Raw genomic sequence first — 23,849 nt, 5'->3', positions numbered from 1 at the left:
ATTTGTATACCAAGAGAGACAGTATATACAAATTAATCTCATATGCATTGCAGATATTCTGGAAACCCAACTGGCTGGGTGTGCCCCAAGGGCTGGGTTGAGAAGCACTGCCCTTGAGTACAAGAGCACAAATAGTGACGAATGAGATACACCATGCCGAGAAGCAAATGAAGCAACAGGAGAACCCTAAAGCAGAATCTCCATTATAAGTACAGAAAGCAGGCTTTGTAGAGCATTTTATTTTTTGTTCTCTCATCTAAAGATCCGCAATTTAACAGATGAATTTGTACCTCTTACTCCACCCAGTAAATTTAGTTTTTAACCAACTCCTCTGGGATGTGGTTTATGTGTGGAGGTATGTCAGAGCCTTAAGGAAGTAAAGAAGCAAAGCATCATGTTCCAGCATAGTGCCTTGAAGAATAATTTTCCCTCAGAAAGGGCAAGGCCATAGCAAAAAGACTAAATGAATCCTTTGCTTCGGTCTACACTGAGGAAAATGTGTGGGAGATACCAGTAACAGAAGTGGTATTCAATGGTACTGAGTTGGAGGAACTGAAACAAATCTCTGTAAACCTGGAAGATGCAATTTTTCAAATTGCGCCATTGATGGCATACATCCCAGAATACCAACAGAACTAAAAAAATGAACTTGCAGAACTATTGTCAGTCATATATATTTTATCTTTAAAATCAAGCATGGTACCAGAAGACTGGAGGGTGGCAAATCTAACAATTTTTAAAAAGGGTTCCAGCGGTAGCTCAGGAAATTCAAGACCAGTGAGCCTGAGGTTGGTGAAGCAAAATGATAGGCATTGATTAATGAAACAAAACCAACACGGATTTAGTCAAGGGAAATCTTGCCTCACCAATCTGCTACATTTCTTTGAAGAGGTGAACAAATATCTGGATAAAAGGTGTATCTGGATTTTTAAAAAGGCATTGGACAAAGTTCTTCATGAACAACTCCTGAGGAAATTAGAAAGTCATGGGATATGGGGTAGTGTCCTATTGTGGATAAAGAACTAGTTAAAAGATAGAAAACAGAGTAGGATTAAATGATCAGTATTTTCAATGTAGAAAGTAGATAGTGAGGTTCCCCAAGGGTCTGTGCTAGGACCACTGCTGCTTCCTTTTTTTTTTTTTTTAATATTTATAAGTGAATCTAGAGGTAGGAATACTACAACCAGCAGGGGCAGACAGAGTGATCCGGGCCCCCCCCCCCCCCCACGCTTCAGTGGGCCCGTCACGGTCCTAACTTGAAGGGCCCTGGTGGTCTAGTGGCTTCTTCGGGGGCAGGAAAGAACCCCACTCTTTCCTGCCCACTACCACTATTCTGCCCAGTGCCATGTTTTCAAAATGGCAGCAGACACTTCCCACAGTAGTCTCACGAATCTCAACAGTCTCATGAGACTGCTGCAAGGAGTCTCGGCAGCCATTTTTAAAACACAGCGGTGCCAGGCAGAAAAGAGGCAGCACGTATGAAAGAGTGTTCTTTCCTGCCCCCACCCCCTGCAGAGGCCATTAGACCACTACGGCCCTTCAAAATAGGACCGGTGGGGGGCTGTAGTGTGTGGCAGAAGGGGGCAAATAGGCAGAGCCTCTAAGCCCTCAAGCAATGCCCGGTTGCCTGGTCAGCCCACCCCCTGGTAACTAGTAAGGTAATTAAAATTGCTGATGACACAAAATTATTCACAGTTGTTAAATTGCAAGAGGACCTTACGAGACTAGGAGTCTGGACATCCAAATGGCATGATGCCTCATTTTAAACTTGTTCACATTAAATGTCATATAGAAACGAGGAACCAAACTATAGCTAAGTGATGCAAGGTTCCACATTAGGAGACACTGTTCAGGAAGAGGATCTAGATATTGTTGATGACATGCCGATACCTTCTGTTCAGTGTGCAGCAGTGGAGGCAGCTAAAAAGCAAAGGAATGTACCAGAGTGATGAAAATAGAGGATGGGAGGACATCCCTATCAGAAAAGGCTAAAGAAGCTAGAGCTCTTCAGCTTGGAGAAGAGATGGGTGAAGGGAGATACGATAGTAATACGGAGTGGAAATGGGAGGACTTCCCTATGAGAAAAGGTTAAAAGAGGCTAGGGCTCTTCAGCTTGGACAACAGATGGCTGAAGGGAGATATATTATTTAAAATACTGAGTGTAGTGGAAATGGTTGATGTGGCTTGCTTGTTTACTCTTTCCAAAAACAAGTACTAGGGGCCACGCAAAGAAGCTACCGAATAGCAAATTTAGAACAAGTCAGAGAAAATATAGTTGCATATTATGTGGATTCTTTATATGCAAACCTTTCATGCATATTCAATGTGGCAATCCTGATTGGCTAGGTATGCTTTCAATAGACAGGAAGTTTCACATCCAACACTAGGCCACAAAAAACAAAAGGGCAGACTAACAGAACTGGAAATAGTTAACACATCCTGTTGCTGGGTGTGATTTAAAGGCATCAGAAGGCCTTTATACAGAGAAGCACTGGAAACTGTAAACAGTATAACATTGGTATCATGACTAAGAAATGTGGAAAATGAAATTACACTCACTAGGAAATTACTTTGGTGTGGGGTGGGGTGGGGTGGGGGGGGGGGGGGGGGGGAAGAGAGACTGTGCCTTGTGCTAAAGAAGAAAAGCACCAGGATTGCATTGTAAAATGTGGGCATCTTGTTTCAAATAAACTATTCTGTAGTTCTTGGGGGGAAGATCCATGGTACAATTGCAGTGGACACCACACTAGGCTACTTTGATATATTACACCATATAATACCTGAAGGAAATTCTTTTTGGCATAACAAATACTAAGGTAGCCACTAGCCCTAGGTCAGAGCTTGAGAAGATAGCCTATTGAGCAAACCTCATTCATGCTTACCATGTATACAGAATCCACCCATTTGGAGACAATACACCAAGTGGAAATTTTGCATATTGTGTGTAACATAACTTCTGTAGTCCATCTTCATCTTTTTTTAAAGATTAATAAGCCCATAAAACTATATCCATCCACAATGTTAAACAATCATGCACCACTGGCTAAATATGTTTCATTTGGGGATGAAAAGGGGAGATGGCTGTATGAACTACTACTAATCATTTCATAGGTACTCCCTCTGTCCCCCAGGGGGCTCACAATCTAAGTTTTTTGTACCTGGGGCAATGGAAGGTTAAGTGACTTGCCCAAGGTCACTAGAAGCTGCAGTGGGAATCAAATCCAGGTTGCCAGGATCAAAGCCCGCTGCTTAGGCTACTCCTCCACTCTGGTCCATGAAAAAGTAAATGTAATAGTAGCCACGGAGTTTAAGGATTAAAATTTAAAAAAAAGTTCCGCGAGAGAATCTAATTTGTATAAGAAAAGCACCCTATATCCCTCAACTTATCCTGCAACTGATAATATTCACACCTTCAGGAAGAAGTGAACCCTGCCAGCAAAAAAGCAGCACAAAAATGACGTCCCTTCCTTCAGCAAAAAACGGAGAAACAATGAACAAGCGTGAAAAAAAAAAACCCCGCAGTATAATTGAAAAAATTAGGCGGTCGCAACCGAATTCGTACCTTTTGTTTGCCAGCCCCCACGTACCCAACCAGGGGTCAATGGGACCTTTAATAATAGTCGGACAGATTGGTCAGGGCGCATTCCACTTATCAGAAAGCTAAAAACAAAAAAAAAACCAAGCAAAAAGAAAGCGGACAAGATTTTGGTAAAACGAAATAAACAGCGTTCCGCAGGATGAGAATCAAAAGCACGAAAACTACTTTTAGCACAAATCTATAAACCCACTTCTACAATATAAAGTAGAATTAGGTCGAGAAAGGCTTCAGATATTGAACACATAAAACCGCTTGAAAGTGCGGTCACAGGCTGAGCACTGGAAACTTAGCGGCCCGAAACAAAGCCTGTCCTTTCCCCCAGCCAAGGCCAGAGCAGTTCAAACCTACCAGATCAGCAGCCACCAGCTCTGTCCACTTATCCCTCCCAGCTACTAACGAGGAGAAAACTAAGAACACAACAACTCAGCTTCAGCTCCCACACTCCCAGAAGAAGGCGTTCCCTACCTGCTGGGTTCCAACCCCGTACCGGTGTACAGACTAGATGATGTTGCCTGATTGGATTGCTGAATACTGCCCCCACTACAGGCGAGGACGAGGAGCTTTCCTTGCCTGCTGCTGGGTACCGCCCCCATTATTTTGAGGAAACGGACGTTCCTTACCTGTTGGGCGTCATCCTCCCTCCCCCCCTCCCCCCTCCGCTACTCGTGGGGAGATCAGGGGCGGTGCTTTTTCAGGCTGGTCCTGTTGTTTATGGTGTTTCCTAATGTTTTCTTCTGCTTCTAGCTTTTCGGGAATAGGCTAATCAGGATAGCCAACTCCTACAAACATTTTTACTGGGCAGATAAATTAGTCTGCCCAGTAAATACCTACTGTACCTGAATGTAACTCAAACTATTGGGAGTAAACTCAATCCCCTATTGAGGCAGCCTGGGCAGAGAAATCATATTTGTTAATTCTGTTTAAGTTTGGTTCAGTCCTGCAAGTGATAGAATGCCATATTGAGGCAGCTGGGCAAAAGAAATCATATTTGTTAATTTGGTGTTTAATTTTGCAGTCCTGTAAAGTGATGGAAGAATGCCATCTGTTTTTAATTTGCTCAAGAAGTCTAGCTTTTGCTAGACTAAGAGGTTAGAAAGGTCAGTGAGAAATGAAACTCTCTTTGTCCCTTTTTGAGTGATGGACTGTTCATAGGTATTATTTACCACATCTGGATACCATTATGAGCCAGGCATACTGTAGTTTTAAAAGGATTAGATTGAACGTTGGTTAGAAGAAGATAGAATAAATAATTCTAGATATTCTAGATGAGTTAGATTTTGTCTTATAAGGAATTCTGATTTCTGCTTATTTTAGAATATGTTTTATTCTGTGTAATTAATAAGTTCCTTCTCTATGTAGAATATCTTTTAAATCTAGTGGCTGACTTTTCAAGTGCAGCTTTGTCTGCCATCATCTGGTTTGAATTATCCACAGTCCTAGCGAGTTCTGTGTAGAAGCTAATAGGTGAAAGAGGTCAGGGAAAGTCAAGTCATCTCCTTGATGAATAGCTAAGTGAAGGACTGGTTTTCTGAAAGTAATAAATGTAAGACTGGCCCCTTGGCCCTTGACCCCTTAATGAATGCCAGAACCTAAGTTATGAAGTTAGCTGGGAATTTAATCATAATAAAATGCCAAGAGATAGGTGCCACAATGTCTAGTGTGAGAGGCCCCAGGTCATAGGTCAGTTTGGGAAATATCAAACCTATGTAACTGATATTTTTAAGTAATGTGTAAGTAATAATTAGTTCAAGGCAGGGTAATCAATCTATTCTTTACCATCTGGTGAGAAAGGGGGGCTAGAGAGGTGTAAGACCCTATATAACTGGGAGCAGAAGCAGCTTACGTTAGAAGAGAGAGCTGAGAAAGAGAAGAAGAGACCTAGTGCTGATGTCCTACTTTGTTTGCTGGCAAATAAAGAAGACTTCTCTCTCATTCTGGTGTGTGGTGTTTGACTCTTGAAGTACCACAGATTCTGCTAACAATAGTGGTAATTCCTGCAACAATATGGGTTTAATTTACTCAAATGTCTAGCTTTTGCTAGACTAGAGGTTAGAAAGGTCAGAGAGAAATGAAACTTTCTTTGTCCCTTTTTGAGTGATGGATTGTTCATAGGTATTATTTACCACATCTGGATGCCATTCTCAGTAAGGCATACTGCTGTTTTAAAAGATTAGACTGAACGCTGTTTAGAAGGAGATAGAGTAGATTTAAATAATTCTAGATGAGTTAGATTTTGTCTTATAAGGAATTCTGATTTCTGCTTATTTTAAAATATGTTTTATTCTGTTTAATTAATAAGTTCTATTTCTATGTAGAATATCTTTTCAATTCAGTGTTACATCTTTGTCTGACTTTTCAAGTGAGATTTGTCTGCAGTTTAAGAGGTCATCATCTGGTTTGAATTATCCACAGTCCTAGCTAGGTGAAAGAGGTCAGGGAAAGTCAAGTCTTCTCCTTGATGAATTATAGCTAAGTGTAGGACTGGCCTCCTGAAAGTAATAACAAACCATGTCTGTGTGCCATTAAGCAAGATTGGCCCCTTAGCCCCTCAATGAACCCAGCTCAAGCTATAACTGGGAATCTGAGAATTTAATAATAATAAAATGCAGGAGCTAGGTGCCACATTGTCTGGTTTGAGAGGCCCCAGGTCATAGGTCAGTTTAGGAAATATCTCAAACCTATGTAACTGATATTTTTGAGTAAATGTATAGAGATAATTAGTTTAAGACAGGGTAATCAATCTATTCTTTACCATCTGGTGAGAAAGGGGGGCTAGAAGGGTATAAATGGGAACATAAGCAGTTTTCGTTAGAAGAGAAAGAGCTGAGACGAGAGAGACAACAGACAGGAGAAGACAGGAGGCAGGATCCAGAGAGCTCAGAAGAAGAGACACAGAAGGACAGGACACAGAGAGAGCTAGAGCTGATGTCCTACTTTGTTTGCTGGCAAATAAAGAAGATTTCTCTCTCATTCTGGTGTGTGGTGTTTGACTCCTGAAGTACCACAGATTTTGCTAACAATAGTGGTAATTCCTGCAACAATTCCTGGTGTCAGAAGTGGGATACGAACCCTGCATCAATTTCTGGCACCCAACTGACTGAGGAACATTGGCCGGGTATGTATTCTGTATTCTGTATTGTAATCCTAGTTAGGAAACTGTAAACCAGCCCCTCAAAAGTTGAGGGAAGGGGAGTCTGATCAACTCTCAGCGAAGGCCTTAGTACCTTCTAGTCTAGTGGGGACTAGCAGGGAAACCGCCAGAGCTTATCTGTATTTGAACAATCTGAAATTGTTGGGTGGGATTTTTTGTACAGTATGTGTGTGATGAATGAATGTTAAATGAGTGTGGACTTCTTATAGCTGCGGTTCCAGTTAACGCGAGTTCAACTGGCCAGCGACGGAAGGAAGCGATTGCTGTTTGTCTACCTTGTGTCTCTGGACGTGTGGACCCCTTACCACACTTCCAAAAATTTCCCTTCCTTTCTGTGTGTTGTAACTGTAAGCATTATGGGGGGGACATCGTCTAGTCAAACTGGTACTCCCCTAGATTGTATGCTTAAGAATTTTAAGAAAGGATTTTTAGTTAATGATTATGGACAGACTTTAAGTTTAAGTACTCTAAGAACTTTGTATGAAGTTGAGTGGCCATCTATGGGAGTGGGGTGGCCCCCTGGTGGCAGCTTAGATATTGAAGTAATCCGGAAGGTCTACAGCATAGTTGTAGGAGAACCAGGATATCTTGAACAACTTCCCTATATAGATTCCTGGGACAGCCTTGTGACTGACCCTCCCTCTTGGTTGAAAACTTATATGGGATCTCCAGTAAAGTTCATGTTGGGCCGCGTTCAAACAAAGATTATTAGAAAATCTAAACTGGAGGAGGGAAAGAGTCCCAGGAAGCCTACCATCCAATCGGTGGCTTCCGCCCCTACCCTGTCTGAGAAACCCATACTCTCTGATGACCCCTCAGATCTTGAGCCACCACCTTATGGCCCATTGTTGGGGTTCCGCTCCACCCCCAGAGATCCACGGCATCCAGCCCAAGCCTCTCCAACACAGGCTTCTCCGGATAGTTCCTTCCCTTCTGTGCAAACCCCGCCACATCCTAGGTTGGACTTTTCAGCCAGCATCTACCCTTCTCTGCCACATCCTTCCCTGCTAACCTCCCATGACCCGCTTTGGGCCCCACTCCCTGACTCATCAACTCCCGACAGCCCAGCCTTTCCCTCTAGTACCCCTTCCCACTCATCAGGGACCCAGCATCCCTTTCAATGGACTGAATCACCTGTGATCACCTCTCAGCCTATGAGTACCCCTCCCCATCCCTCAGGGGTTCAACACACCTCCCCTGAATGGGTTAGACCCGCTGCAATCACCTTTGAGCATGATAAGAGGGTAGCTCCTAGCTCTACCTCAGGTTCCATTCCCACCTCCTCGAGAGCTCTGCCACTCCGTCAGGTAACCACCACTCGACCTGATCCTAATAATCAGGATCAGGTTATACAGGCACAGGCCTACCAGTATGTACCCTTCACAACCACCGATCTCCTGAATTGGAAGACGCATTACCCCTCTTATACTGAAAAGCCTCAGGCAGTGGTGGACCTAGTGGCTAGTATTATGGCCACCCATAACCCAACTTGGACTGATTGTCAACAGCTCCTCCTGACCCTCTTCACAACTGAGGAGAGGCGGAAGATTTTACAAAATGCTGAGGCCATCACGTGCCCCCGAGGGGACACAGGACCTAGAGGAATGGGTTAGAACTCAGTTCCCTCGCGCAGCTCCAGCTTGGGATCCAAATAATGGGCAGCACTATGAACTGTTGTCTGGCTATTGCCGGGACTTGCTGGAAGGTATGAAGAAAGGCATAAAGAGGCCCATTAATCTGGCAAAGGTCTCTGAAATTCTCCAAGGGGCAACTGAATCCCCTGGGGCCTTTTTAGAGCGACTAATTGAAGCCTACAGAACATACACCCCATTTGACCCTGAGGCACTAGAAAACCAGAGAATGGTGAATAGTGCATTGGTGGCCCAGAGTATGCCAGATATCCGGAAGAAGCTGCAGCATCAGGAGGGATTCGCAGGGATGAATACCACCCAGCTAATTGAGATTGCAACAAAGGTTTTCGTTAATAGGGATCAGGAGATGCGCCGAGAGGCTGACCGGAAGATGCAGAAGAAGGCTGACCTTTTGGCGGCAGCCATTACTAATTCCACCCTTAACCGAGGTCGACCTCCAGCCAATGGGAAGCCAAAGTGGGACCCCGGACCGCCAGCCAGGCCTCGAGATTCCTTCAATCAATCCCGGCCACGAGGGGAGAATCCCAGACCACGATTGGAGAGGGATCAGTGCGCCTACTGCAGGGAAAGAGGGCACTGGAAAGATGAATGCCACCAGAAGCGCCAGGGACTGAGAAGGGGACCAGGAGATCGAGGAAGCCGAGTTCGAGAGGGAAGGTATGAGCCTTCTGAATCTGACATCATTGGGATAGCCGAGATGGCAGAATTGGATGAATAGGACAGACCGGGTTCCTACAAACTGGGCTCCCAGGAACCCATGGTCAAGCTAACCATAGGGAGCCGCTCAATTCCATTCATGATTGATACAGGAGCTGAACATTCTGTTGTGACGGAGCGATTACCGCCTGTGTCTGGAAAAACTGTCCGAGTGGTGGGAGCCACGGGGGTGCAGAACCGGAGGCCCTTCCTGACGACCCATAGATGCCAATTAGGCTCACACACAGTCACTCATGAATTCCTGTATATGCCAGACTGTCCAATCCCTTTGTTAGGCCGGGACCTGCTGTCCAAGCTTAGGGCCCAAATTTCCTTTGACTCTGATGGCCAGACTTCGGTCTCCTTTCGGCTCCCGACATCCAGCCCTAAGGGCATATTGAGTTTCTGCTGCCCCCTTGAAGAAGAATGGCGGCTGCATCAGTCGCATGGCCAAGTTGACCTACCCCTGGCTGACAGCTTCCAGGTCAATGGGGTATGGGCAGAAGATAATCCCCCAGGGTTGGCCCGAAATATTCCCCCTGTCCATGTAGATTTACTTCCGGGTGCCCGGCCAATCCGTCTTCGTCAATACCCAATTCCCCGAAAGGCTCTGGAAGGGATTCAAGCACATCTGAATCGTCTGTTATCCCATGGAATTATTCGACCTTGCCAGTCTCCATGGAATACGCCGCTGTTGCCAGTCCAGAAGCCGGGGACTGAGGACTACCGGCCAGTCCAAGACTTACGAGTGGTCAACAAATCCACTATTTCATTACACCCTGTAGTGCCTAATCCATATGTCCTGCTTGGATTGATACCTTCTGGAGCTACCCATTTCACGACACTGGACCTAAAAGATGCCTTCTTTTGTATTCGGGTGGCCCCCGCCAGTCAACTGCTTTTCGCCTTTCAATGGGAAAACCCAGTAACAGGACGGAAGCTTCAGTATACATGGACCCGCCTGCCACAGGGGTTCAAGAACTCCCCCACCATTTTTGGGACTGCCCTAGGACGACCTTAAGACTTTTAAATCTGAGCCTTCCAGGCGAGTTTTACTCCAGTATGTAGATGACCTACTGATTGCAGCAGTGACCCAGGAAGAGTGTTTCGAGGCTACCAGAGAATTGCTGGAGTTACTCTTGGATGCGGGCTATAAGGTCTCACGCTCGAAGGCCCAACTCTGTCAGTCAGAAGTGAAGTATCTGGGCTTCTGCATTTCCCAGGGAAGTCGGAGACTGGATGTCAGTAGGAAGCAAGCGGTTGCTGCAATTCCCCAACCCAAGTCCAGAAGGGAAGTTAGGGAATTTCTGGGAGCAGTCGGATTCTGCAGAATTTGGATTCCAAATTTTGCACTGATGGCGAAACCCCTTTACCAGGCCACAAAGGAGGGTGAAAAGGAACCATTTCAATGGGGACCTACTGCTCAACAATCCTTCATCGCCATAAAGAAAGCCCTACTCCAAGCCCCTGCGTTAGGCCTTCCTGATGTGGAGAAACCTTTCTCACTGTATGTCCACGAGCGACAGGGGGTTGCTCTGGGTGTGCTGACCCAGATGATGGGATCCAGGCAGAGGCCTGTTGCATACCTGTCTAAACAGCTGGATGGAGTGGCTAAAGGATGGCCAGCCTGCCTGAGGGCCATTGCAGCAACAGCCTTACTGGTCCAGGAAGCTGACAAGTTGACCTTGGGGCAAGAACTGGTTGTCAAAGTCCCCCACGCAGTTCTCACCCTCATGGAGTACAAGGGCAACCACTGGTTTACAAATAGCCGCATGGTTAAGTACCAAGCCAGCTTATGTGAGAATCCACGGATACACCTGGAAACAGTGGCTACATTCAATCCCGCCACTCTTTTGCCAGCATCTGAGGGACCACCGGATCATGACTGTATCCAAACCATGGATGAAGTGTACTCCAGTCGACCAGATCTTAAAGATGTTCCTTGGAGGGACCCAGATGTAATTTATTTCACAGATGGAAGCAGTTATGTGGAGAACTCCAAGCGATTGGCAGGCTATGCTGTGGTGACAGAGGACAAGGTGATAGAAGCAAGGGCCCTGCCCCAAGGAACTTCAGCCCAGAAAGCAGAACTTGTGGCCCTCATACGAGCTCTGGAGCTAGCAGCAGGACTGGTGACCAACATTTATACTGATTCCAAGTATGCCTTCACAACTCTACACGCTCATGGAGCTTTGTATAAGGAAAAGGGACTCATAAATGCCGCAGGCCAACCTGTTGTATGGACCTGAAATACTTCAGTTGCTAGAGGCCATTTGGGCCCCTAAAAAGGTAGCTGTCATTCACTGCCGGGGACACCAAAGGACAGATACTCCAGTGGCCCGAGGGAATCGCCATGCTGATCGGGTGGCCAAGGAAGCTGCTCGAGGACCTCCAGCAGGTACTGTGACCCTCCTGTTCCAAATTTGACTGCAAGAATGGACGCCTATGTACACCCAAACGGAAGAGAAATGGGCTCAAGAAGAAGGGGCAGTAAGGAGACCTGATGGCTGGTTACATCTCCCTGATACCAGAGTTCTGGTGCCACGCCACCTAGCTTGGCTGGTAGTGTCTCAAGCTCATGACCTGTCACACTTAGGGAAAACAGCACTAGCCCGCCTACTCAGTCGAGTAGTGGTCCTGGAAGGATTGGATAGTCTGGTTGCCACTGCCTCTGCCCGATGTACTCTCTGTGCCCAGAATAATGCTCGTCAGGGACCCCGTATTCCACCAGGAGTTCAGTCCAGAGGACTAACACCCTTTGAGTCCCTAGTCATAGACTTCACAGAAATGCCCAGGAGCGGTAGGCTCCGATACCTCTTGGTCATGGTCTGCACTTTCTCTGGGTGGGTGGAAGCATACCCTACAGTCACTGAGAAAGCCACAGAAGTAGCTCGAGCCCTCCTTAGGGATGTCATCCCCAGGTATGGACTGCCCCTTGCCATAGGCTCAGATAATGGTCCCGCCTTTGTTGAAGCCACACTTCAGGCCCTGTCCCGCGCATTGCACATTACCTGGAAATTGCATTGTGCCTACCGTCCCCAGAGTTCAGGGCAGGCTGAGCGGGCAAACAGAACCTTGAAAAATAGCCTAGCAAAGATTTGTCAGGAAACCCAACTGAAATGGCCACCCCAACTAAAGGAACGGCCCTCTCTCCCTGTGAAATTGTGTATGGGAAGCCCCCAGCCATTTTGCAGGGAATTAAGGGAGACATAGGGACTTTAGGGTCTGCCCAGGTGCAGGAGCAGGTAGCCCTCTTGGGCCGGATAATTTCTGAGCTTCAGTCTTATGTGAGAGAAATAAACCCTGTCCCCTTCCAGGCTCAGGTACATTCCTTCCTGCCAGGGGATAGAGTTTGGGTGAAAGACTGGAGGCTCCAGCCCTTAGGGCCCCGGTGGAAAGGACCTTTTACTGTTTTGCTTTCTACCCCTACAGCTGTGAAGGTCGCAGGGATAACTCCATGGGTCCATTGGTCTCGAATCAAGTCTGCTGACCAGACTGAGCCCAGCACGGATCAGACGGAGCCTAAACAGTGGAGAGCAGAAAGTGATCCCGCGGAGCCATTGAAGTTGCGCTTGGCCCGAACCAAAGAATCTACTAGCTGAAAAGAAGGGTCAACTGCATACCACAGGAGCTGCTGGACTTCGGCTTCATACTGAGACTCTTTCTTGCCTGATTCTGGCTTTCCTGGAATTCGTGATCCTTGTCAGTTGAGGTTCTATCCCAACTGGTATAAGAACTCAAAGACTGAGAACATTATATTAGAGTAATCTGTGACTAGCACAGACTGTTGGAATATTATTGCTTGATTAGTTTGCTGTATTTGTTTTAGGTTAGGAAGAATTAAGAAAGAAGAGTTTGAGTTGTGAGACTTATCTCTGCATAAGCTGATTTTAGTCTCAAAGGGGGGAATGAGGCAGCCTGGGCAGAGAAATCATATTTGTTAATTCTGTTTAAGTTTGGTTCAGTCCTGCAAGTGATAGAATGCCATATGGGTTTAATTTACTCAAATGTCTAGCTTTTGCTAGACTAGAGGTTAGAAAGGTCAGAGAGAAATGAAACTTTCTTTGTCCCTTTTTGATTGATGGATTGTTCATAGGTATTATTTACCACATCTGGATGCCATTCTCAGTAAGGCATACTGCTGTTTTAAAATGTTAGACTGAACGCTGTTTAGAAGGAGATAGAGTAGATTTAAATAATTCTAGATGAGTTAGATTTTGTCTTATAAGGAATTCTGATTTCTGCTTATTTTAAAATATGTTTTATTCTGTTTAATTAATAAGTTCTATTTCTATGTAGAATATCTTTTCAATTCAGTGTTACATCTTTGTCTGACTTTTCAAGTGAGATTTGTCTGCAGTTTAAGAGGTCATCATCTGGTTTGAATTATCCACAGTCCTAGCTAGGTGAAAGAGGTCAGGGAAAGTCAAGTCTTCTCCTTGATGAATTATAGCTAAGTGTAGGACTGGCCTCCTGAAAGTAATAACAAACCATGTCTGTGTGCCATTAAGCAAGATTGGCCCCTTAGCCCCTCAATGAACCCAGCTCAAGCTATAACTGGGAATCTGAGAATTTAATAATAATAAATGCAGGAGCTAGGTGCCACATTGTCTGGTTTGAGAGGCCCCAGGTCATAGGTCAGTTTAGGAAATATCTCAAACCTATGTAACTGATATTTTTGAGTAAATGTATAGAGATAATTAGTTTAAGACAGGGTAATCAATCTATTCTTTACCATCTGGTGAGAAAGGGGGGCTAGAAGGGTATAAATGGGAACATAAGCAGTTTACGTTAGAAGAGAAGGAGCTGAGACGAGAGAGACAACAGACAGGAGAAGACAGGAGGCAGGATCCAGAGAGCTCAGAAGAAGAGACACAGAAGGACAGGACACAGAGAGAGCTAGAGCTGATGTCCTACTTTGTTTGCTGGCAAATAAAGAAGATTTCTCTCTCATTCTGGTGTGTGGTGTTTGACTCCTGAAGTACCACAGATTCTGCTAACAATAGTGGTAATTCCTGCAACACTATTAAGTGTTAAAAATGGTTCTGGAGTGGGATTGGAGCCCCTGCTGGAAGAGGGGTTCTCTTTCTGAAATCTGCTGGCATGCAGAGTGTTGCTGGGCTGGAATGAGGCCAACTAAAACATTAATGATTTCATAGCGCTGTAGGTACTCTCTCTGTCCCTAGGGGGCTCACAATCTAAGTTTTTTGTACCTGGGGCAATGGAGGATTAAGTGACTTGCCCAAGGTCACTAGAAGCTGCAGTGGGAATCAAACCCAGGTTGCCAGGATCAAAGCCTGCTGCACTAACCATTTGGCTACTACTCCAGTCTGGTCATGAAAAGGTAAATGACTATAAAATAATAGTAGCCACAGAGTTTAAGGATTAAACTCCTCCACTCTGTTGCCTCTTTTTCTTAGGGCCAGATGCATTAAACAATCGTTAGAGCCCTTCCCTTACCGATTCCCTTAGCGAATCGGTAAGGAACGGGCATGCATTAAGCAGGGCCGGTCTTAGCAAGTGCAGGGCCCTATGCAGACCAATTTGATGGGGCCCCACCCTAACTCCGCCCCCACCTTAGCTCAGCCCCCACCCTAGCTCCAGGGCCGGCCACCCCTCCCTCCGAGCTCCAAGGCCCCCAGCTCCAGGGCTTGTCGGTCCTACACAGTCAATGCCAACTTAAAACCATGTCTTTTTCACAAACACAGATACACCCTAATCCACTATAGAATAAGTAGTAATATTTAAACTTTCTATTTAGACAAAAATTAAACTGAACCCCCAAGATGCCAGACTCTGCATACAATTCAACACCACAGAAAATGTCCCCTAGTACTGTGCAAAATATAAAGACAGCAGATGTAAATTTGAAAAAAAAACTAACAAATATCAATCACCACTTTAAAAATTAGCAAATAGAAATAAAATAAATATAGAAAATAAAATAATATTTTATTGGACTACTACATTTAGCTTTCAGAGGCCAAAACATCCTTCCTCAGGTCAATACAATATAGTACTGTTATAGTATCCTATCCTGACCTGAGGAAGGGGGTTTTGTTCTCCAAAAGTTAGCCAAAATGTATTAAAATTAGTCCAATAAAAAGATTACCTTGTTTACATGTTCTATTATAAACATTTATTAGCACAGCTACAATACTACTTTATCCTAAAGCAAAAAAATAAAAATATATATTTTATTTACAGTTTGTTGTCTCTGGTTTCTGCTTTCCTCATCTTCTTTTCACTGTCTTCCTTCCATCCAGCATCTGTCTTCGTTCTCTCTCTACCATCCAGTGTCTGCCCTCTCTGCTGTCCCCTCCATCCAATGTCTGCCCTCTCTCCCTGCTCCTTCCATCCACATCTGCCCTCTATCTCTGCCCCTTCCATCCACCATCTGCCCCTGTCTGCCCTCTCCCCCTTCCATCCACTGTCTGCCCTTTCTCTCTGCCCCTTCAATCCACCATTTGCCCTCCCTCTCCCATCCATCCGGGTCTGCCCTCCCTCTCGTTCCCCCATCCATCCAGGATCTGCCCCTCTCTCTGCCCCTTTTTTTCAGCCCCCAGATCCAGCCCCACTATCCCACCAGTCCCCTGTTTCAGCCTCAGCCCTTTTCTCCCACGTCCCGAGCTTCAGCCCCCAGCCACTTCTCCCTGTTCCCTTTTCAGCCCCCGTTTCAGCCCCAGCCCTTTTCTCCCACCAGTCCCGAGCTTCAGCCCCCAGCCAATCCTCCCTGTCCCCTTTTCAGCCCCCAGTTTCAACCCCAGTCCCCAGCCCTTTTCTCTCACCAGTCCCAAGCTTCAGCCCCAGCCACTTCCTCCCTATCTCCTTTTCAGCCCCCAGTACCCACAGTTTCAGCCCCCTGCCCCTTTTCAGCCTCCAGTCCCAGTACTAGCCCCCTTATCCCACCTACCCTCCTTTTCAGCCCCAGTTCCAGCCCCCTTCATCCACATGCCTTGTATTAGGGCCCCCCTTTTCAGACCCAGAACCATTCTCCCACCTGACCCACGCATGCCCCATTTTCCCACCAGCCCCATGCATGGCCCCCATTTCCCATATGGCCCCTTCTCAAACCCCAGTTCCAGCCCCCTCCCCCCAACTGAGAACCCCCATCCCACACCCTTCTCCCATCTGAGTCCCCCTTACCCCCTCCCCCATCTGAGAACCCCCATCCCACACTCTTCTCCCATCTGAGTCCCCCTTACCCCCTCCCCCATCTGAGAACCCCCATCCCACATCCTTCTCCCATCTGAGTCCCCCTTACCCCCTCCCCCATTCTGAGAACCCCCACCCTGCAACCTTCTCCCATCTGAGTCCCCCTTACCCCCTCCCCCCATCTGAGAACCCCCATCCCACACCCTTCTCCCATCTGAGTCCCCCCCCCCGACCCGACCCACCTACCAACTGTTCTCCTGCTGCCACCCACTAACTTTAAAAAAAATTTGAGAAGCGCCGAGTAGCAGGCAGCACCTCGCGTCTGCCCTGCTGTCGCGCCACCCACGCGGGACGCGCTCTCGAGGTCCTTTGCATACCTTCAGGCTTCTTCCCCGGGAGCGCGGGGTTTGTGAGTCCTTAAGGCAAAATCACCCTCCAGGTAGAGAGGAAACAAAACTGGACCGGAACTCCGGACTGGAGTTCTACACCGGAACCCTCGGAACTGGAACCCACCGGACGGGTGCGCACTGGAGTGGGGGCCGCTGGACTGGACACACTGGAGTGGCCCCACCGGACTGGAACATACAGGAGAGAAACCCGCTGGAATGGAACCCGGACTGGACCTAGGCTTCACCTACACTTGACTGCCTTCCCCCTCGGGTTGAGCCCTCAGGTTCTGGCAGCCGGTAGGACTACAGGAACCGCAGGAATGAAGGTCCAGGAGTGCCCCCTGGCCCCTAGGCGATGGCAAGTAGACAGGCAGGGAATGTCCGGGGTTCTGGCAGTAGGCAGATTCAAAGCAATGGTCACTGAAGGGCTGGAAACCCACAGAGCAAGAACACAGAAGGGCTGGAAACCCACAAAGCGATAACACAGAAGGGCTGAAAACCCACAGAAGGGTAGGAGACCCACAGAGCAAATAACACAGAAGGGTAAGAAGCCCACAGAGCATAAACACAGAAGGGCTGGAAACCCACAAAGCGATAAACACAGAAGGGCTGAAAACCCACAGAAGGGTAGGAGACCCACAGAGCAAATAACACAGAAGGGTAAGAAGCCCACAGAGCAATAAATACAGAAGGGCTGGAAACCCACAAGCGATAACACAGAAGGGCTGAAAACCCACAGAAGGGTAGGAGACCCACAGAGCAAATAACACAGAAGGGTTAAGAAGCCCACAGAGCAATAAACACAGAAGGGCAGGGCACCTACAGAGCAATAAATACAGAAGGGCTGGAAACCCACAAGCGATAAACACAGAAGGGCTGAAAACCCACCGAAGGGTAGGAGACCCACAGCGCAAATACACAGAAGGGCTGGAAGCCCACAGAACAATAAACACAGAAGGCAGGAACCTACAGAGCATTAAAGCACAGAAGGGCTGGAAGCCACAGAACCTTAACACAGAAGGGCTGAAAACCCCCAGAGCAAAAGACAAGGAAAGCAAACCGTGCTAACAGCACACTAACCTCGGGACCTAAAGCACTGCGGAGAGAATGGCAATGCAAAGGCCAGGACTGTAGTCTCCAAGTCACTAATAAAGCTCATCAACACCAGAGCCACAGGTGCAGCAATCACCTTGCAACCAACAGAGGCTTGACACTCAGAGCAGGCATCCCATAGAAAGTAACAGCGGAGCCATCTTGGATACTGGCAGAGACGAAGAGGCGGCAGCCATCTTGGAAGAGGCATAGCCCACCACAGGTGAGGTTCAGTAGGGCAATCAGCACACAGAGCCAGAGAGAAACTAAGACAGAGACAGACACAGAGACAAGCAGAAGCCAGCACAGCCACTGACTCCCAGAAATAGGGTAAGTATGAGGGTGGTCCCGGCCACAGACGTGACAGTACCCCCTCCTCAAGACCCCCCTCTCGGTCTCCCTGAGGAGATCAGGTGTCCAGGGGTAACTGTGGTGAAACCTTCTGATCGGTTTCAACCCCCAGACATGGATCACTGGACTGGAAGTCACAAAGAAGTTCAAACTGGCAGACAGGAGCGGAACTTGTCAACAGGAGGCTCCTTCCAATCACCACTGGGCCAACTCAGGAACTTGGGATGCATCAAGAGGAACCATGTTCAAAAGGAACCCTTCTCTGAGGGAACCCAGATTGAACTCAGGAAGCAAACCGGACTGGGACCCGGACTAGAGTCAAGAAGCACACCGGGACTGGAACCCAGGCGTGCGTCAGGAGCTTGACTGGAACTGGAACTCAGAGCAGGCTCAGCATTTTGGCTGGAAGTGGAACTAGGAACGGACTCAGCATCTTGGCTGGAACTGGAGCTCGGGGCAGGGTCAGCATCTTGGCTGGAAGTGGAACTTGGAACGGACTCAGCATCCTGGCTGGGACTGGAGCTCGGAGCAGGGTCAGCATTTTGGCTGCAAGTGGAACTTGGAACGGACTCAGCATCTTGGCTGGAACTGGAGCTCGGGGCAGGGTCAGCATCTTGGCTGGAAGTGGAACTTGGAACGGACTCAGCATCCTGGCTGGGACTGGAGCTCGGAGCAGGGTCAGCATCTTGGCTGCAACTGGAACTTGGAACAGACTCAGCATCTTGGCTGGAACTGGAGCTAGGAGCAGGGTCAGCATCTTGGCTGGAACTGGAACTTGGAGCAGACTCAGCATCTTGGCTGGAACTGGAATTTGGAGCAGGGTCAGCATCTTGGCTGGAACTGGAACTTGGAACAGACTCAGCTGCAGGGCTGGACACACCCCTCTGGCCGGACTGGGACGTCTCTCTAGCATTAGCTTCAGGCGGCGTCCGCCGAGCAGGGTTCAAGAGGAGACGGCCCTGGTATCCCCAGAGCATGCTAGCAGGCTGAAATGCAGAAAATGGGTTTCTCCGGGCCCCAAGCCGTTGAACACACCTTCTCTCAGCTATTGCTTCGGAGGTCTTCTCCCAGGCTGAATCAAAACAAGGTCTATCACAGTCCTCTTGGAACGTCATCTCATCTTCAAGAGCAGACTCAATATCTTGGCTGACCTCTGCACTCGATGCAGATTCAGCATCTTGACTGGACTTGCAACTCGGGGCGCCCTCTGCCTCATGGCAGGAACGGCACTGTAACTGAGGCTTGGCCGAACACACCCTTTGGACAGGGATCGGCGGCTCGATCTGAAGCGCCACTCGAACTGGCCTTCGGAGCTTGATCGGAGGTGCCCTCCAGACTGGAAGCGGAGGTGCCACCTGAACCACCCTGTGGACTGGCACCGGAGGCTTGGGTTAGAAGCCCCCCTCGAACTGGACTCAGTGGCTTGACTGGACGGGTCACTTGAACAAGAACCGGAGACTTGACCCGAAGCGCCACCTGCACAGGAATCTGAGGCTCCATCGAAGGCTTCCCACGGACTGGACTCGAAGACTTCAAAGGGCGTGCCACTTGAACTAGGACTGGAGGCTCGACCTGGAGCGCCACTTGCATAGGAATCTGAGGCTCCGTCAGAAGCACCCCACGGACTGGACTCAGAGGTTTCAGAGGGCGTGCCAATTGAACGAGGACTGGAGGCTCGACCTGGAGCACCACTCGAACAGGAATCCAAGGCTCCATCGAAAGCCTCCCTCGGACTGGACTCGGAGCCTTAAGTGGCATCGTTACTTGGACTTGAATTGGAGGTTCAGTATGAAGCATCCCCTGGACTGGACTCAGGCTCTTAAGCGGCCGCGCTACTTGAACTGGGGTCAGGGGCTTGGTCCGACGCCTCACTCGGCCCGTCCTCAGAGACCTGGTCAGGACCGTCCCTCGGAACGAACTCAGAGGCTTAACTGGCGGCTTCACTCGAACCGGAATTGAAGGCTCCACTTGAAACTCTCCTGGGACTGGACTCAGCGCCGGTGGACTGGAATCCCGAATAGGAACTAACCCGCTATGGTACCGCAGGCTGCTCTGCTGAGGAGACCAGAGCGGAGGAATTCCCCGGCGTCTTCTTTCGGCCTCAGCTTCTGGAGTATCCCGCAGAGCTGGCTCCTCCAGGAGTCTGAGGCGGTACTCACAGAGCGAGATAGCAGGATTCATGTCAGAAACTGGGCTATGGCGGACCAGACGCCACCAGAGACGCTTTCTTTCAGCTGCTGCTTCAGGAGTAGCCTTCAGGGCTGGATCAGACAAAAGTTTATCTCGGTACTCCCGAAGCGTCAGAAAAGGACCCAAAAAAGAAACTGGGCTGCCATAAAGATCAGAGTCAAAATCAGAAACTGCACCCGGATTGTCCACAGGGAACGAAGCTGTGGACAGGTAGCCAACCTGGACGGCTGATCTTGCCGGACTCATGGCCTTTGCATTCTGTCGCGCCGCCCACGCGGGACGCGCTCTCGAGGTCCTTTGCATACCTTCAGGCTTCTTCCCCGGGAGCGCGGGGTTTGTGAGTCCTTAAGGCAAAATCACCCTCCAGGTAGAGAGGAAACAAAACTGGACCGGAACTCCGGACTGGAGTTCTACACCGGAACCCTCGGAACTGGAACCCACCGGACGGGTGCGCACTGGAGTGGGGGCCGCTGGACTGGACACACTGGAGTGGCCCCACCGGACTGGAACATACAGGAGAGAAACCCGCTGGAATGGAACCCGGACTGGACCTAGGCTTCACCTACACTTGACTGCCTTCCCCCTCGGGTTGAGCCCTCAGGTTCTGGCAGCCGGTAGGACTTACAGGAACCGCAGGAATGAAGGTCCAGGAGTGCCCCCTGGCCCCTAGGCGATGGCAAGGCAGACAGGCAGGGAATGTCCGGGTTCTGGCAGTAGGCAGATTCAAAGCAATGGTCACTGAAGGGCTGGAAACCCACAGAGCAAGAAACACAGAAGGGCTGGAAACCCACAAAGCGATAAACACAGAAGGGCTGAAAACCCACAGAAGGGTAGGAGACCCACAGAGCAAATAACACAGAAGGGTAAGAAGCCCACAGAGCAATAAACACAGAAGGGCTGGAAACCCACAAAGCGATAACACAGAGGGGCTGAAAACCCACAGAAGGGTAGGAGACCCACAGAGCAAATAACACAGAAGGGTAAGAAGCCCACAGAGCAATAAATACAGAAGGGCTGGAAACCCACAAGCGATAAACACAGAAGGGCTGAAAACCCACAGAAGGGTAGGAGACCCACAGAGCAAATAACACAGAAGGGTAAGAAGCCCACAGAGCAATAAACACAGAAGGGCAGGGCACCTACAGAGCAATAAATACAGAAGGGCTGGAAACCCACAAGCGATAAACACAGAAGGGCTGAAAACCCACCGAAGGGTAGGAGACCCACAGCGCAAATAACACAGAAGGGCTGGAAGCCCACAGAACAATAAACACAGAAGGGCAGGAACCTACAGAGCATTAAACACAGAAGGGCTGGAAGCCCACAGAACCTTAAACACAGAAGGGCTGAAAACCCCCAGAGCAAAAGACAAGGAAAGCAAACCGTGCTAACAGCACACTAACCTCGGGACCTAAAGCACTGCGGAGAGAATGGCAATGCAAAGGCCAGGACTGTAGTCTCCAAGTCACTAATAAAGCTCATCAACACCAGAGCCACAGGTGCAGCAATCACCTTGCAACCAAACAGAGGCTTGACACTCAGAGCAGGCATCCCATAGAAAGTAACAGCGGGAGCCATCTTGGATACTGGCAGAGACGAAGAGGCGGCAGCCATCTTGGAAGAGGCATAGCCCACACAGGTGAGGTTCAGTAGGGCAATCAGCACACAGAGCCAGAGAGAAACTAAGACAGAGACAGACACAGAGACAAGCAGAAGCCAGCACAGCCACTGACTCCCAGAAATAGGGTAAGTATGAGGGTGGTCCCGGCCACAGACGTGACACCTGCTAGTAAAATCTCCTGCACGTCGTCGGGCCTTCCCGCATTGAGTCCCGCCCTCCTCTGAGGTAAACTCAGAGGAGGGCGGGACTCAATGCGGGAAGGCCCGACGACGTGCAGGAGATTTTTACTAGCAGGGCAATACCTCAGAGGAGGGTGGGACTCAATGCGGAAAGGCCCAACGACGTGCAGGAGATTTTTACTAGCAGGGCAGACGCGAGGCACTGCCTGCTACTCGGCGCTTCTCAAAATTTTTTTTAAAGGTAGGAACAGAACAGCGATCGATCGTCGGAGGGTAGGAGTGGCGGGCGGGGCGACCTGAGGCGCGCCACGCGGGGCCCTATGCGGTCGCCTCAGTCGCCTCGCCCTAAGATCGGCCCTGCATTAAGGAAAGGGAATGCAAATGAGCTGCTCGTTGTAGCTCACTTGCATTCTCTATTCCATCGTTGTCGGCCAATCGGACGGTCGAGTATGCGCAGAGCAGCCAAGCGTTATGCTGTCCGCTCTGCGCATACCAAATACACCTCCCTGTGCCGCCCAAACATGCCGCGCTGCTCACCCCCTCCGATGCGGTTCGATCCAGAGGACAGTGCAGTTGAGGACGCCCATCAAAAAAAACGTCCATTTTGGCCGTCATTCCCCCCTTGCAATAATAAAAACGTCTTTTTTGGCAGTGCTTCACTCAGCTGAAAGACCAGGAAGTCTCTGAGCCAATCACAGCGTGTTTAGCTTGGCAAAACGCGTTGCAATTGGCTCAGGCACTTCCAGGTCTCAACTGAGTGAAGCACTGCTAAAAAATATGTTTATATTATTGCAGGGGGGAATGACGACCACAATGGATGCCCATCCAAAAAAAACGTCCATTTTGGCCATCATCCCCCACCCCCCCCCCCAATAATAAAAACGTCTCTTTTGGCAGTGCTTCACTCAGCTGAGACCTGCAAGTCCCTGAGCCAATCACAACGCGTTTAGCTGAGCTGAACGCGCTGTGATTGGCTCAGAGACTTCCTGGTCTCTCAGCTGAGTGAAGAACTGCCAAAAAAGATGTTTTTCTTATTGGGGGGGGGGGGTGATGAGCAGGGAAACCTCTTCTTCAGGGTTCAGCAGCAGGGTTAAAGACTGCGGGGGGGGGGGGGGGAATGACGTTTTTTTGTTCCCCGATTATTTTTTTTGTTACTTTGGGCCAAGTTTTATCCCGCACAGCCCCAACGAGAGGTACAGACCTCTTGTTAGATTTTCCAGTGTTAAGGCAATCAGAAAAGGTTAGTGCATCTCATTACAACAGGGTTTCTACACAATTTGCTCATCTGCATTCCGTTTTTGTTAGCTGCAACTGTCATCGGAAAAAAGTCTTTAGTGCATGCCAGGGTTTACTACTTGCTCGTTAATGGCTCGTTAAGTTTAGTGCATCTGGCCCTTAGTTTCTTCTTTCTGCAGTTAGAGCATAGGTGATGGGTATAGAAGCCAAATTATCCCATGGAAAGGAGCTCACCCATGGAGTTGGCCCCTATGATGATGTGTTAGGGTTGAACCCTTTCTATGATTTTTGGAGCTAAATTGTCTTCCCTTTCAAGTAGGTGTTTGTTTTCCTCTTTGAATTATATTAAAGATGTTAGGTTCCTCCCCACCCTTCAGTTTGCCTCCTGGCTGTAATTAGGACCCTTTTATCAATCAAGTGCTGCTATTTAGTTTTGTCTCCTCCCTGTCCTCAGTTGTTGTGCTTCCCTTCCCCACAATCATTGTTGCTTTCCTTTCCTTATTACCAGTTAAATTTAGTTTAGTGAACAGCTTGCTATA

The 23,849-nt window shown here is 48.5% G+C and overlaps 1 protein-coding gene across 1 annotated transcript; it reads left to right on the top strand.

Moving 5' to 3' along the window:
• Window positions 1-8,122: 8,122 nt before the first annotated feature.
• On the top strand, window positions 8,123-11,479 carry LOC115472514 (the record flags this gene model as incomplete). The annotated part of the gene is given in 5 exon segments (XM_030206803.1): window positions 8,123-8,346; window positions 8,348-8,582; window positions 9,351-10,105; window positions 10,107-11,333; window positions 11,335-11,479. Coding segments are annotated over 5 exon segments (2,586 nt in total), but the record flags the coding sequence as incomplete, so codon positions are not given.
• Between the last annotated feature and the right edge of the window lie 12,370 nt (window positions 11,480-23,849).

The sequence above is a fragment of the Microcaecilia unicolor genome, chromosome 6 (assembly GCF_901765095.1).
Source record: "Microcaecilia unicolor chromosome 6, aMicUni1.1, whole genome shotgun sequence".
NCBI lineage: Eukaryota > Metazoa > Chordata > Amphibia > Gymnophiona > Siphonopidae > Microcaecilia > Microcaecilia unicolor.
The sequence above is the reverse complement of the archived record's forward strand: the minus strand, read 5'-3'. Positions and strand labels throughout refer to the sequence as shown.